At 35.2% G+C, this 16,452-nt stretch overlaps 1 protein-coding gene across 4 annotated transcripts in view; it reads left to right on the top strand.

Annotated features, from left to right (window-relative positions):
* CCDC141 (coiled-coil domain containing 141) overlaps positions 1-16,452 on the top strand; it is a 207,975-nt gene that overhangs the window by 49,784 nt on the left and 141,739 nt on the right. For all 4 annotated transcript variants that reach the window (XM_045480374.1, XM_045480376.1, XM_045480375.1 and 1 more), the window contains exons 3-4: positions 11,979-12,170; positions 15,960-16,068. In XM_045480374.1, coding sequence (XP_045336330.1) covers positions 11,979-12,170; positions 15,960-16,068 — 301 coding nt within the window. The remainder of the gene's footprint in view (positions 1-11,978; positions 12,171-15,959; positions 16,069-16,452) is intronic.

The following is a 16,452-nucleotide window of genomic DNA, read 5'->3' as shown; positions in this document are numbered from 1 at the left end:
TACTTTCTGACACTTACCATTTTCTGTTTGTTAAAAACATTTGCAGTCATCCTAGTGGGTGTGAAGTGTCATCTTATTGTGGTTTTGGTTCTCATTTTCATAATGATTAATGATGTTGAGGTACTTTTCATTTATTGTTAAGTTGGAAGAGTTCTTTGTATATTCTGCATACTTGACCCTTTTAGAGAAATAATTTTCAAATATTTTCTTTCATTCTATAGGCTTTCTTTCCAATTTCTTTCCAAATTTCTTTCCAATTTCTTTGATAATTTCATTGATGCTCAAAAGTTCTTAAGTTTGAAGAAGTCCAATATCTCTATTTTTTATTACTGTTGCTTATGCTTTCAGTGTCATATCTAAGAAAGTATTGCTAAATTCAAGATGATGATTTACCCATTTTCTTCTTAGAATTTTATATTTTGAGCTTTTACATTTATATCATTGATCCATTTTGAGTTAATTTTTTATATGCTACAAGTTAAGGGTCCAACTTCATTCTTATGCATGTGGATATCAAGTAGTTCCAGTACTAGTTGTTGAAGAAACTATTTTTACCTTACTAAATGGTCTTGGCACCATTGTTAAAAAATCAATTAGCCATAGATGTATGAGTATATTTCTGGACTCTCAATTCTAGTTCATTGATCTATACATGTCTGTGCTTGTGACAGTACAATACTGTTTTGATTACTGTCACTTTGTAGTAAGTTTTAAAATCTGAAAATGTGAGTCTTTTGCTTTGTTCTTCCTTTTTCAAGATTGTTTTGGCTATTAGGATCCTCTTACACTTTCATATGAATTTGAGGATTAGTGTTTTGATTTCTGCAAAAAAATGCTATTGGAGTTTTAATAGTGATTACGTCGAATCTAGAGATAGATTTGAGTAGTAGTGCCATTTTAATAACATTAAAGTTTTTAGTCTATAAATATAGGATGTCTTTTCATTCGTTTAGGCCTTCTTTAATTTTCTTGAGTGATGGTTTTGTTTTGTTTTGTTTTCAGTATACAAATCTTTCACCTCCTTGGTTAAACTTATTCCTAGGTATTTTCTTCTTTTGGATGATATAAATGGAATTGTTTTCTTAATTTCCTTTTTCGATTTTTTTATTTCTGCTGTATAGAAGAAACACACCTTACTTTTGTGTATTAATTTTGTGTGCTGCAACCCTGCTGAATTTATTTATTACCTCTAGTATAACTTCTTCTTGAAATTTTAGTAGCATCCATCAATGAAACCATTGGACCTAGTGCTCCTTGTTTAGAAGGTTATTAATTATTGATTCAATTTATTTTTTTAACCTATTTCTCTTTGTGTAGGTTTTAGTAGATTATGTCTTTCAAGGAATTTATCTATTTCATCTAAGTTATCAAAGTTGTAATATCCTTTTATTATCCTTTTAATGTTCATGGGATCAGTAGTTATGACCCCTCTTTCATTTCTGATGTTAGTAATTTGTTTCTTGTCTCTTTTTTCCTGATTAGTATAGCTAGAGGTTTATCAATTTTATTGATTTCAGAACGAGCTTTTGATTTCATTGATTTTATCTACTGCTTTGATTGATTTCTGTTCTAATTTTTGTTACTTCTTTTCTTCTGCTTATTTTATATTTAATTTACTCTTTTATCTCTGGTTTCCTAAGGTAGAAGCTCAGAGTATTAATTTTATATTTTTGTTCTTTTCATATATATGTATTCAGTGATATAAATTTTCCTCTAAGCACTGCTTTTGCTGCATCCCACAAATTTTGAGTTGTATTTTTATTTTTATATAATTCAAAATATTTTTAAATTTTTCTTGAGTCTTTTTATTTGACCCAGGTGTCGTTTAGAAGTGTGTTGTTTAACCTAAAAATGTTTTGGAATTTTCCAATTTTCTGTTATTTATTTCTACTTCAATTCTATTACGTATTAAACCATACTTTGAATTCAATTCTTTTAAACTTGTTCAGATATGTTTTATGGCCCAGGACATGGGACCATCTTGGTAAATGTTCCATGTGAGCTTGAGAAGACAGTGTATTCAGCTGTTGTTGGGCATAGTAGTCTACACCTGTCAATTATATCTGGTTGATTGATGGTGTTATTCAATTCAACTGTATCCTTAACAACTTTCTGTCTGCTGGGCATGTCAATTACTGATAGAGGTATTGAAGGCTCCAACGATAATAGAATTATAGTTGTATCAGTTTTTGGCTGACATATTTTCATGCTCTATTGTTAGGCACATACACTTTTTAAAAAAATTTTTTTTCCAATTTATGAAGTTTATTGTCAAATTGGTTTCCATACAACACCCAGTGCTCATCCCAAAAGGTGCCCTCCTCAATACCCATCACCCACCCTTCCCTCCCTCCCACCCCCCATCAACCAGGCACATATACTTTTAATATTGTTATATCTTTTTGGAGATTGATCCCTTTATCACTTTGGGATACCCATCTTAATCTCTCAAATTATTCCTTGCTCTGAAAGATGCTCAACGTCGCTCCTTATCAGGGAAATACAAATCAAAACCACACTCAGGTATCACCTCACGCCAGTCAGAGTGGCCAAAATGAACAAATCAGGAGACTATAGATGCTGGAGAGGATGTGGAGAAACGGGAACCCTCTTGCACTGTTGGTGGGAATGCAAATTGGTGCAGCCACTCTGGAAAACAGTGTGGAGGTTCCTCAGAAAATTAAAAATAGACCTAACCTATGACCCAGCAATAGCACTGCTAGGAATTTACCCAAGGGATACAGGGGTACTGATGCATAGGGGCACTTGTACCCCAATGTTTATAGCAGCACTCTCAACAATAGCCAAATTATGGAAAGAGCCTAAATGTCCATCAACAGATGAATGGATAAAGAAATTGTGGTTTATATACACAATGGAGTACTACAGGGCAATGAGAAAGAATGAAATATGGCTCTTTGTAGCAACGTGGATGGAACTGGAGAGTGTGATGCTAAGTGAAATAAGCCATACAGAGAAAGACAGATACCATATGTTTTCACTCTTATGTGGATCCTGAGAAACTTAACAGAAACCCATGGGGGAGGGGAAGAAAAAAAAAAGAGATTAGAGTGGGAGAGAGCCAAAGCATAAGAGACTCTTAAAAACTGAGAACAAACTGAGGGTTGATGGGGGGTGGGAGGGAGGGGAGGGTGGGTGATGGGTATTGAGGAGGGCACCTTTTGGGATGAGCACTGGGTGTTGTATGGAAACCAATTTGACAATAAATTTCATATATTAAAAAAAAAAAAAGAAAAAAAAAGAAATTTGCTCTGTCTGAAATGAATATAGGCATTCTGGTTTTCTTTACGTTAATGTTAGCATGATATATATTTCTACATCCATTTACTTTTAATCTTTCTATACCTTTATACTGAGAGTGGATTTCTTGTAGACAACATATAGTCTTATTTTTGTAACCATGCTGATAGTTTCTGCTGAACCCTGCAGGTGGGCAAGGGTGAGAAAAAATTTCTCAAAACTTTCTTATCATTAATAAGTTGCTTTTTTTGTGTGTCAGTATTCACTTAATTGTTGTAAACCTTTGACTATTTTTCAGAGTCCTGACAACATTGATTAAGACAGTCTTTGCTTGCTTTTGCAAAGTTTGTGTAGAGGGATGAAACATTGGAACTATCTACTCTGCTATTTTTGTGGACATCTGTCAGATATTTTAATGTTTTATTTGGCTTTCCAGTGAACCAACTTCTCTTAAATTAATTCTTATATTTTTCTCTAATTTATTAATTTATAATTTTATACTTAATAACTTAATTCTTGTTTTATTTTATTATTTTTTCTCTATAATTTAGACTTGAATGTTTAATGAATTAATTTTTTTCTTTAAAACAAAGTTGCTCAATGCTGTGAATTTTATATGAGCCTAAAGTTAGCTGGATATCTTAGGTTATTAAACAGAATAGCCTCATTATTATTTTTCTTAAAACAGTCTGTAATAGTAGTTTTTATTCTCCATTTAATCTAAGAATTATTCTTTAAAGTATTATCATAAAATTTCTGAGAGATTTGTTTTATTACCAGGATCTTTTGTTGTTTATTTCTATGTACTGCATTGCACCTGGCTCTATTTTTTTTTAAATATTTCAGTGCCATAAATATAAAGATTCGTGAGTACCTTATATTTGCTGTAGATTGCACTGTTTATCAAAATAAAATGCGAGTTTAAATCCCAGTGGTTTTTGTTTTCATTTCTAATTTGTCTGTCATTAATGTTGTTAGTCCTTTTATTTTGTTTGTCTTTGCCTGGTATATCTCATCTTTTTACTTTCAAAAGTTATGTCTTTAGGGATGTCTCTAGCAAACATAAATTAGTTGACTTCTTTTTTAAACTTAACCTGATAATGTTTGTCTTTTTTTTAAGTATAATTTATTATCAAATTGGCTTACATACAGCACCCAGTGCTCATCCCAACAAGTACCCTCCTCAATGCCCATCACCCACTTTCCACACTCCCCTACCTCCCATCAACCCTCAGTTTGTTTTCTATATTTAAGAGTTTCTTGTGGTTTGCCTCCCTCCCTCTTTGTTTTTAACTATTTTTTCCCCATCCCTTCCCCCATGGTATTCTGTTAAGTTTCTCAAGATCCACATATGAGTGAAAACATATGATATCTGTCTTTCTCTGACTGACTTATTCACTCAGCATAATACCCTCCAGTTCCATCCACATTGCTGCAAAAGGCATGATTTTATTCTTTCTCATTGATAAGTAGTATTCTACTGTATATATAAATCACGTCTTCTTTATCCATTCATCAGTTGATGGACATTTAGGCTCTTTCCATAATTTGGCTATTGTTGAAAGTGCTGCTATAAACATAGGGTTACATGTGCCCCTATGAGTCAGCACTCCTGTATCCCTTGGGTAAATTCCTAGCAGTGCTATTCCTGGGTCATAGGGTAGTTCTGTTTTTAATTTTTTGAGGTACCTCCACATTGTTTTCCACAGGAGCTTCACAAGTTTGCATTCCCACCAACAGTGCAAGAGGGTTCCCATTTCTCCACATCCTCACCAGCATCTATAGTTTCCTTATTTGTTCATTTTAGCCACTCTGACCAGCGTGAGGTGGGATCTCAGTGTGGCTTTGATTTGTATTTCCCTGATGATGAGTGACATTGAGCATCTTTTCATGTGTCTGTCGGCCATCTGGATGTCTTCTTTGGAAAAGTGTCTATTCATGTCTTCTGCTCATTTCTTCACTGGATTATGTGTTTTTCGCGTATGGAGTTTGGTGAGTTCTTTATAGATTCTGTATACTAGTCCTTTATTCGATATGTCATTTGCAAATATCTTTTCCCATTCCGTCGGTTGCCTTTTAGTTTTGTTGATTATTTCCTTTGCAGTGCAGAAGCTTTTTATCTTGATGAGGTCCCAATAGTTCATTTTTGCTTTTAATTTCCTTGTCTTTGGAGATGTGTCAAGTAAGAACTTGCTGTGGCTGAGGTCAAAGAGATTGTTGCCTGCTTTCTCCTCTAGGGTTTTGATGGTTTCCTGTCTCACATTTAGGTCTTTCATCAATTTTGAGTTTATTTTTGTGGATGGTGTAAGAAAGTGGTCTAGTTTCATTCTTCTGCATGTTGCTGTCCAGTTCTCCCAGCACCATTTGTTAAAGAGACTATCTTTTTTCCATTGGCTACTCTTTCCTGCTTTGTCAAAGATTAGTTGGCCATACATTTGTGGGCCCAATTCTGCGTTCTCTATTCTATTCCATTGGTCTCTGTGTCTGTTTTTGTGCCAATACCATACTGTCTTGATGATTACAGCTTTGTAGTGGAGGCTAAAGTCTGGGATTGTGATGCCTCCCACTTTGGTTTTCTTCTTCAGTATTACTTTGTCTATTCGGGGTCTTTTGTGGTTCTATACACAGTTTAGGATTGTTTGTTCTAGCTTTGAGAAGAATGCTGGTGCAATTTTGATTGGGATTGCATTGAATGTGTAGATTGCTTTGGGTAGTATTGACATTTTAGCAATATTTATTCTTCCAATCCATGAACATGGAATGTTTTTCCATTTCTTTGTGTCTTCTTCAATTTCCTTCATAAGCTTTCTATAGTTTTCAGCATACAGATCATTTACATCTTTGGATAGGTTTATTCCTAGGTATTTTATGGTTTTTAGTACAATTATAAATGGGATCAGTTTCTTTATTTCTCTTTCTCTTGCTTCATTATTGGTGTATAAAAATGTAACTGATTTCTGTACGTTGATTTTGTACTCTGTGACGTTGCTGAATTCATGTATAAGTTCTAGCAGTCTTTTGTTGGAGTCTTTCGGGTTTTCCAAGTAGAGTGTCATGTCATCTGAGGAAAGTGAAAGTTTGACTTCTTCTTTGCCAATTTTGATGCTTTTTATTTCATTTTGTTGTCTTATTGCTGATGCTAGGACTTCCAACACTATGTTAAACAACAGCGGTGAGAGTGGACATCCCTGTCGTGTTCCTGATCTCAGGGGGAAAGCTCTCAGTTTTTCCCCATTGAGGATGGTGTTAGCTGTGGGCTTTTCATAAGTTGCTTTTATGATGTTTAAGTATGTTCATTCTATCCCAAGTTTCTTGAGGGTTTTTATTAAGAAACTATGCCATATTTTGTCAAATACATTTTCTGCATCTATTGACAGGATCGTATGGTTCTTATTCTTTCTTTTATTAATGTGATGTATCACATTGATTTATTTGTGAATATTGAACCAGCCCTGCAACCCAGGCATGAATCCCACTTGATCATGATGAATAATTCTTTTTATATGTTGTTCAATTCGATTTGCTAGTATCTTGTTGAGAATTTTTGCATCCATGTTCATCAGGGATATTGGCCTGTAGTTGTCGTTTTTTGTGGGGGTCTCTGTCTGGTTTGGGAATAAAGTAATGCTGGCTTCATAGAATGATTACAGAAGTTTTCCTTCCATTTCTATTTTTTGGAACAGCTTGAGAAGGATAGGTATTAACTCTGCTTTAAATATATGGTAGAATTCCCCAGGGAAGCATCTGGTCCAGGACTCTTATTTGTTGGGAGATTTTTGATAACTGATTCAATTTCTTTACTAGTTATGGCTTTGTTCAAATTTTCTATTTCTTCCCATTTGAGTTTTGGTAATGTGTGGGTGCTTAGGAATTTTTCCATTTCTTCCAGGTTGTCCAGTTTGTTGGCGTATAATTTTTCATAGTATTCTCTGAAAATTGCTTATATTTCTGAAGGATTGGTTGTAATAAATCCATTTTCATTCATGATTTTATCAATTTGGGTCCTCTGTCTTTTCTTTTTGAGAAACCTGGATAGAGGTTTATCAATTTTATTTTTTCAAAAAAACGACTCTTAGTTCATTGATCTGTTCTAGTGGGGGTTTTTTTTTTGGTTTTTTTCTTTTTTTGTTTGTTTGTTTTGTTTTTTTACTCTATAGTGTTTATTTCTGCTCTGATCTTTATTATTTCTCTTCTTCTTCTGAGTTTGGGGTTTCTTTGCTGTTCTGCTTCTAGTTCCTTTAGGTGTGCTGTTAGATTTTGTATTTGGGATTTTTCTTGTTTTTTGAGGTAGGGCTGGATTGCAATGTATTTTCCTCTTAGGAATGCCTTTGCTGCATCCCAAAGGGTTTGGATTGTTGTGTTTTCCTTTTCATTTGTTTCTATATATTTTTTTAATTTCTTCTTTAATTGCCTGATTGACCCATTTGTTCTTTAGTAGGATGTTCTTTAACCTTCATGCATTTGGAGGTTTTCCAAATTTTTCCTGTGGTTGATTTCAAGTTTCATAGCATTGTGGTCTAAAAGTATGCGTGGTATGATCTCAATTCTTTTATACTTATTGAGGGCTGTTTTGTGACCCAGTATGTGATCTATCTTGGAGAATGTTCCATGTGCACTCGAGAAGAATGTATATTCTGCTGCTTTAGGATGAAAAGTTCTAAACATATGTGTCAAGTCCATCTGTTCCAGTGTTTCATTCAGGGCCATTGTTTCTTTATATATTTTCTGTCTAGGTGATCTGTACATTGTTGTAAGTAGAGTATTAAAGTCCCCTGCAATTACCACATTTTTACCAATAAGACTGCTTATGTTTGTGAATGTTTTATATATTTGGGTGCTCTCGAATTCAGTGCATAGACATTTATAATTCTTAGCTCTACTTGATGGATAGACCCCATAATTATTATATAATGCCTTCTTCATCTCTTGTTGCAGACTTTAAAATTTAGTTTGTCTGATATAAGTATGGCTACTCCAGCTTTCTTTTGACTTCCAGTAGCATGTTATGTGGTTCTCTATCCCCTCACTTTCAATCTGAAGGTGTCCTCAAGTCTAAAATGGGTCTCTTGTAGACAGCAAATAGATGGAGTCTTGGCTTTTTTATCCATTCTGACACCCTATGTCTTTTTGTTGGAGCATTTAGTTCACTTACATTCAGTGTTGTTGTTGAAAGATATGGGTTTAGAGTCATTGTGTTATCTGTAGGTTTAATGCTTGTAGTGATATTTCTTGTCCTTTGTGGTCCTTGCAACATTTCACTCACAGAGTCTCTCTTAGGATCTCTAGTAGGGCTGGTTTAGTGGTGATGAATTCCTTCAGTTTTTGTTTGTTTGGGAAAACCTTTATCTTTATCTCTCCTTCTATTCTGAATGACAGGCTTGCTGGATAAAGGATTCTTGACTGCATATTTTTCCTGTTCATCACATTGAAAATTTCCTGCCACTCGTTTCTGGACTGCCAAGTTTCAGTAGATAGGTCTGCTACTACCCTTATGTGTCTACCCTAGTATGTTAAGGCCCATTTATCCCTAGCTGCTTTCAGAATTCTCTCTTTATCTTTGTATTTTGTCAGTTTCACCATGATATGTCGTGCAGAAGATCGATTCGGTTACGTCTGAAGGGAGTTCTCTGTGCTTCCTGGATTTCAATGTTTGTTTCCTTCTCCAGATTGGAGAAGTTCTCAGCTATGATTTGTTCAAGTACACCTTCAGCCCCTTTCTTTCTTCTTCTGGAATTCCTATGACATGGATATTGTTCCATTTCATTGAATCAATTCTCTAATTCTCCCCTCATGATCCAGAATTTTTTTTATCTCTTTTTCTCAGTTTCTTCTTTTTACATAATTTTGTCTTCTGTTTTATCTATTCTCCCCTCTGCCCCTTCAATCCTTGATGTGACCTTCTCTATTTTATTTTGCACCTCATTTATAGCATTTTTAAATTCATCATTACTATTTTTATAGTTTCTTGGTCTCTGCAGCAATAGATTTTCTGCTGTCTTCTATGCTTTTTTCAAGCCCAGCGATTAATCTTATGACTATTATTCTAAATTCTTGTTCACTTATATTGTTTAAATATGTTTTGATCAATTCCTTAGCTGTCATTTCTTCCTGGAATTTCTTTTGAGGACAATTCCTCTGTTTTGTCATTTTGGTTAGTTTTCTGTCCCTCATGTGTTTTAAAAGCTTGTTATGTGCTCTTCACCTGCAAGCACTACTATATTAAAGAGGGGTCATACACTGTCCAGGGCATGTCCCTTCAGAAGACATTTTTTTGGAGAGTGTTACTTGCTCTCTGTTGTTGTGCCTTTGGTTATCTCCCTTCTCCTAGTGATGTTTTGAACCCTCCACCAGGTGTGCTTTGATTATTCCTTGAAGTAGCCCTGGAAAGGAAAACAAACAAACAAACAAACAAACATAAAACAAAACAAAAGCATGCAAACACACAAACAAACAAAAAACGCAGAAACAAAAAACCAGAAACACCAGCTACAAGTAAACAACAGGGTAGAGGAGGTGCTGATAGAAGAGGCCTTATCCCATACAAAGAGAGAAATGATGGGGGGGGGGCAGGAAAAGAAAGAATAAAAACTGACCAGAGAAACTATACAGTTTAATCCAGAGAGAGAGAAAGGAAAATAAAGAAGGAGGCGGGGAAAAAGAAAAAGAAAAGAAAGTTATCCAGACAGAGAAACCATATGGCTTAATCCAGAGAGAAAGAAAGGAAAATTAAGAAGGAGGCAAGGAAAAAGAAAAGAAGATAAAGTTGTCCAGACAGAGAAACTATGCTTATGGCTTAATCCAGAGAGAGAGTGAAAGGAGAATAAAGAAGGAGGTATGGACCATGTATCAAGAGAATGGATTAAATATGTGTGCTTAAACAAACCAACAACTAGAGTAACCAGACTAGAGGAGGGAAGAGACAAGAAGGAGAAAAGGAAAGAAGAATGTATCTATATAATAAAAATTGTTGGAGAGTTAAACCAGGCAATGGAACAATGCTGATCTGGAGGAGGGACCGTCTGGTTAATCAATGTCTATCCCTCTCCAGTAGATAGCAGTTACCAGATGAAGATGTGCATGGTTTGGTGTAGACAGTCCCGCCTCCACTGTGGGCCCTGCTGTCTGATCCCTGAGACCCCACCTTGGTGGTGGTGGGGAGAGAAATGGTAACCCCTAGTCTCTTCTCCATGGAGCCAGTGCCCAAACCACTCTGTTTGAGCCATCCTCACTGTGCTGTGGGTGCAAATGAGGCAGTTTGTTCCACTCAGCCGATTCCCATGCCCTGGAGCTTGGCTGGGATTTAAACTCTTGCTCTGTATGCACTGGTACTGGGGAAGTGCTGCTCCACGCTGCCCAGTATGTGGTCCCTGGCTGGCAGATGCATGCAGGCTTTGTCCTGTCCCACAGCACTCCAGGGAGGGGATCACTTTCTCCCACTGCAGACTGCACCTCTGACCTATCCACTGAGCCCAGGGCTGGCTCCCCTCCTCCCCAGGTTCATGATCCAGGCAGCTGGCTCCAGTCCAGAGAAATCCCTCAGTTAGAGATTGGATCTTTCCCCTTCAGGGTCAGTGTTTTTTTCTCTTGTCCAGATACAGTCCTATGCTTCGCCAGCTGCTCATTCTCTTCCCTTTGTCTCTCCACAGAAGGGTTCCCTCCCCTCCATTTGTTTTATCTCTCCCAGTTCGCAATTACACACATATGACCTGTCAGTTTGTCCCAGTGGGTCCCTGGAAGCACGACTGTCTCTTTTCCTCCTGGACTCTGGGATTCAAAGGCCTTTGGTTTCAACACTTCTTTGTTTGAGAGAAGAGGGAAGTTCGATCCCCCTACTTCTCTGCCATGTTGGCCCCTCCTCCTTCCAATGTTTGTCTTTTAATTGAGAAAACTAATTCATCCACTTTTTTGTGTGTTAACTGGTATTTAATCATATTCCTATCATGTTTTGTTTTTTGTGTGTGTATCCTGATAAATATGCTCTATATTTCTTTTGTTTTCTTTTGCATTATCACATTTTAGTCACATTTTTTGCTGATATTTTAGAATTTGTTCATATTATTTTTAGTCTATTATATTTTTAAAACTTTTCCCATTATTTTGGTGCCAACTTTAAGAATGAAATAATCTGTGAGATCCTCCTCCTATCCCTAAATGAAACAATTAGGTAATCACATGGTCCCCTTCATCTTCCATATTTTGTTCAATCTGTATTATTGGTTACAGATATTCTAATGTTTACATTATGAATATTGTCTTTCAAGAACTTATTCTTGACATTTATATTAAGCTTCATGAGCATATTGCCAATAATAATTATTTAGGATAAACTAAGTTTTACTGGGTTTATTTCTCACATTTCCCCCCCCATCACTCTCTTCTGGATGTGTTCCAATTAGGTTTCTATTTTTTCATTTTTATTTTTTTGAAATGTGAGGTCAACATAATATTCTGGACCTCTGGGAATGTAAATGCATACCTTTGATAAATCTCTACAGTGTTTGAACAATGTTTAAATGTAAATGCCTTTAGCCTGGCCGTGCTTTCTAGCTTATCACAGTTTCCATGTGCTCCCTTCTGTCTACTTGATCTACCTACCTGCCCTGCCACTTTTGTTTATAAATTCTATATAAACTTTCTTAGACCACATGCAATTTTAAATATTCAAGTGTTTAAAATATGATTCCAGGCTCTTACACTCTTTTCTTTCCTGAACTTAGGCTTTGGAAGATCAGGTGTGGGAACTCTTGCAGGAAGCAGACAAGACAGCTGAAGAGAACAAGGATCAGAGTCAAGTCTATGATGCCATGGCCAACACCTTGGGTGAAGCATGGACAGCGCTTGTCTCTATGCTTGAAAAAAGAAGGGAGCTCCTCAGGTTGACCTCTGAATTTTTTGAAAATGCCTTGGAGGTTTGTGTTTTAAAAAACTACTTTCTTCACTTCAGAGCTAATGGATAGCACTTCTGAAAATGTTCTATTTCCACAAACAGACGTTGCAATCACTTTAAAAAATGGCAGAATGACTAAGTTATATATAATGCATTTAATTTTTGATTGCCAAAGAATAAAGTTGTTAATATTTTAAATGTAGTCCTTCAGAAAAAACTTTTAACTATAACTATAAAATTAAGTAAAATATTAAGTAAAAATGGAAACTCTTATTCATAAGTCAGTATAATTAGTAAATCAAACAATTATCCCTGATTACAGGATTATTGGGAAATGTTGGTATAACGTGTTCTTGACTAAAAGATGGAGGATAGAATTTCTTTGGCTATTTACCAAAAGGCAATTGCAGAATATTCTATGGAACATTTGACTTGTAAGCATAGTATTTTATAGAATGCTTTCTTAAGGCATATAGTTGAATTCCATAATTTGAACTTATTAAAAATTTAAGTAAAAGAAAAAGTCCTGGACCTAAGAAGGTCATTTCTTCCTGTGACTTTTCTTGAATTCTGAGATTTTTTTGCAGTTCCCAATTTCAAAATGTGAGACTCAAAGAACATTATCAAAAGAACTGTTGTATTTGGTGTAAGACAGTTATTGGAAATTTCACTTTTAACTTCTCTGTCAAGTGGCAGTACATTCATTTTGATGTGAGAGCACTGCTTCATTACGATAAAGCACTAGCTTTGAAAAATATGACACTTCTGAACTCAAAATTCGGGTCTTAAATCCAAAATAATGAAGGAAGAAAGATTAGTAAGAGAACATAAAAATTGGGGTAGGCAATCTCATGCATCATGAACTTGTTTAAAAGTAAAAACAAGGAGCAAAAACCTTATTGTAACTTTTAAGGTTTGTTTCCTACAGTTTGAATACAGAAGTCCAACTACAATTCATTTTATAGATCATCTTGAGAAAAAGTTTCACACATAGTTTTCTTTCCTGAACAGAAACCAGGTGAAATGCACCTCCAGGGGTCAAATTGTAGATACATCGGATTCATTCTATCTAAGTAAGTGGGGTATAGATGTCAACTGCCCTTGAAATTCACCTCATTTGAGCCCAGGAAATGATCTTCCTTCAAACATTAGGCCCAATATTTGTTTCTCACAAGGTAGTAGCATTAATGCTAGCTGATTTTCTCTGTGATGAGAATTATTTCCAGATATTGCATGAAGTAAATGGAAATACTAAGTCAACTCATAATTCAGCCCAGTACTCTGATTTCTACTGAAAAGATACTGTTTCTTGTATTATCCTGCTTCCACTTTTGTGGGTCACTTCATACTAAGCTGAATGCAGACTCTTACATAATCTTTCCTGCCCCTTCTGTATGCTAAAACTATTGTCATTACTTATTTAAAAAAAACAAAGATGAGAATAAGGTCTTTGCAAAGTGTCCCACCATTGCCACTTCTATCCCATGCACGATGCAAAAAGAAAAGTGGGCAAAAGAAAATACCATCAGGTAAAAAAAAGTTAACAGAACTTTAGAGAAAACTTTTTTGAGTAAAGCATTGTTTGTTTATTTATTTATTGTAATTTCAAATAACAGTTGAAATATAGGTATAAATTATACAGTGACTCCAAAACTTTTTAGTGTTCTAGAGAGAAAAACCAAATCACCTTCTAGAGTTGGGTTTGTTTGTTTATTTGTTTGTTTGTTTGTTTTGAAGCTTCTCTTCAAAGAATACCCTCAAGGGGCACGTGGATAGCTCAGTCAGTTAAGTGTCCCTCTTGATTTCAATTCATTATGAAATGAGCTCATGGGTCATGAGAAGGATCACAGAGCCTGCTTGAGATTCTCTCTCTCCCTCTCTCTCTGCCCCTCCCCTGCTCTCTCTCTCTCAAAATAAATAAATAAATAAACAAACATTTTTTTAAAAACCCAAAGAATACCCTTAACATAAGCTATTATAAATAGAATGGATTAGAGATGTAAATGATGTGTGGATAGGATCCTCTTATTGAATTATGATGCATAAAGTTCCATAAGAAATGGAATGACTTCTTATTGCATGGTTGATATTTATTACAGGACTGTTTCAGACGCACAGACTTAACCATTAGACAGGTTATTCTCTTATCAAACACCAAGCTAACTTTCAGAACATTGTCCATAAGTGGCAGTGGCTGGTATCACTAGATTGTTCTAACATGATGGCGTAGGCCTTCTCCACATTTCCAAAGAGGGCATCCTCATTAGTCTGTCTCCATCATTCCATGCATTTATAACTGGATTTTATGTGGTTATTATAATAATCAAAATACAGCACATCTCGTTAACTGGATAGTTACATAAAAATATTAAAAATCATTAAATTCATAGATGATAATTTGCAGAAAACTTGAAAAAGAAGCATGTGATAAGCTTTTATGTCTTTTTTAAAAAATGTTTTATTTATTTTTTAGACAGAGAGAGACAGTGCATGAGTGGGGTTGGGACAGAAAGAGAGAGGGAGACACAAAATCCAAAGCAGGCTCCAGGCTCCAAGCTGTCAGCACAGAGCCTGACACAGGGCTCGAACTCACAAACTGTGAGATCATGACCTGAACTGAAGTCAGTTGCTTAACCAGCTGAGCCACCCAGCTTTTATATCTTTCTCACTGATACTTTACCTTTATGAATCAGTTCAATACCTAATCCACAGGTAAACAAGTTGATTGAAATATTCTTATAAACTATCATAATTACCTTTAAATCTGAGTGTTAAAACTATTATCTAGCTAGACTACCACTATGTCTACTACCATGGATATACTGTACTGGTAGAACCAAAGATGTTTTACCCTTTTCTAAAATTTGTTTCTAAGATTATTCCTCTGAGAATATTAATATCACTTCAGATACCTCCCCTTCATATTTCCTCCAAGGAGAAACAGAAAGACTGGTCATATTTGTCACCATTTAGGATGTCAAATTGCTTCTTGTTTTTTGAAACAGTAGAGAAGTTTTCCATTTTGCATTCTTGCTGTATCTAATTTCATTTTTATTTATATAAAGAATACATAAGATCATTGATAAAAATGCAAACAAAATTACAAAGTATAGGTTTAGGAGGTAAAATGCATTCCCCCATCCTAAATCTCATTCCTTCTTATAAAGGCAATCCTTTGGTTTATATCTCTTCAAATCATTTTTTGCACAAAAATATATATTTTTATTTTGTATAAGAAATGGGATTAGACATTGATTCTCAGTCTTTTTGAAATGGTATTAGACTTGTGTTATTTTGAAAGTTACATTTTTTTGGTTCTAAGTCTAATCACAGAGGAAAACATTATATTTCAACTTTCTTAAATTATATTTACTTATAATTACATAGGCTACTGGTTTATCAAACTTTCATTGTTTTGTTTTTGTTGTTGTTAGCAAGCTTTCTGGTTATTCTTTGATGAACTGCTTTACATGTTGAAAAATGGCTGCTTAGACACAATAATTTTAGTTGAAAATTCCAATAGACATTTATCGGTAAACTAGTTAGATTATTTCAGCATATATGACATATTTGCAAGTATGAAAGGAATACAAAGGAAGGAGAAGAAAATTTTTACTTTGGCACTTTGTAAAGTGGCAACATGCAAACACACAGCCTCATACAAACACCCTAAGCCAGCACACACTCACACAAACACACACATTTTTACAATCAACTAGGCCATGATTAGTGAAAAACTTGTACAAATAACTCAAAGTGGCACATTAATTTTTATTTTTTCAAATGTCTTTCCATTGTATTTCTGTTGTAGTTTGCTATTAAAATAGACCAAGCTGAAGATTTCCTCCGGAACACCCAGGAGTTTGAGAGTGCCGAGTCCTTAAAATCCCTTCTGCAGCTTCATGAAAATCATACCAAAGGCAAGAAATATGTTTATTCCTCACCTAACCTTTTAGAGGTTTTACAATGTATTCACATGAGAATGCTCACGCGTGACACCGTATTTTAAATTTGTCTGTTTATACCTCAAACTGTTCCAAGAGAGGTTAAATAAAGCTTTATTTTTGGTCATCTGTTTCAGAAAAGACATAGTTGTAAATGATTCTAAGGGAATGTTAGAGGAATAGCCTCCAAAGATTTGGTTATTCAACCTGCCACATTTTATCTCCTGAGATCAGAGGCCATTTCTACCTTGTTCAGCCTTGTATCCTCAGCATCTAGCACAGTGCTGGCACATGGTGGATCCTCATGAAATATTTCTTGATTGAATAAATGGTTGAATTCAGTGAATGTTCCTTCTCAGG

This window comes from Leopardus geoffroyi, chromosome C1, assembly GCF_018350155.1.
Source record: "Leopardus geoffroyi isolate Oge1 chromosome C1, O.geoffroyi_Oge1_pat1.0, whole genome shotgun sequence".
Classification (NCBI taxonomy): Eukaryota; Metazoa; Chordata; class Mammalia; order Carnivora; family Felidae; genus Leopardus; species Leopardus geoffroyi.
This window is presented reverse-complemented; position numbering and strand designations above follow the sequence as displayed.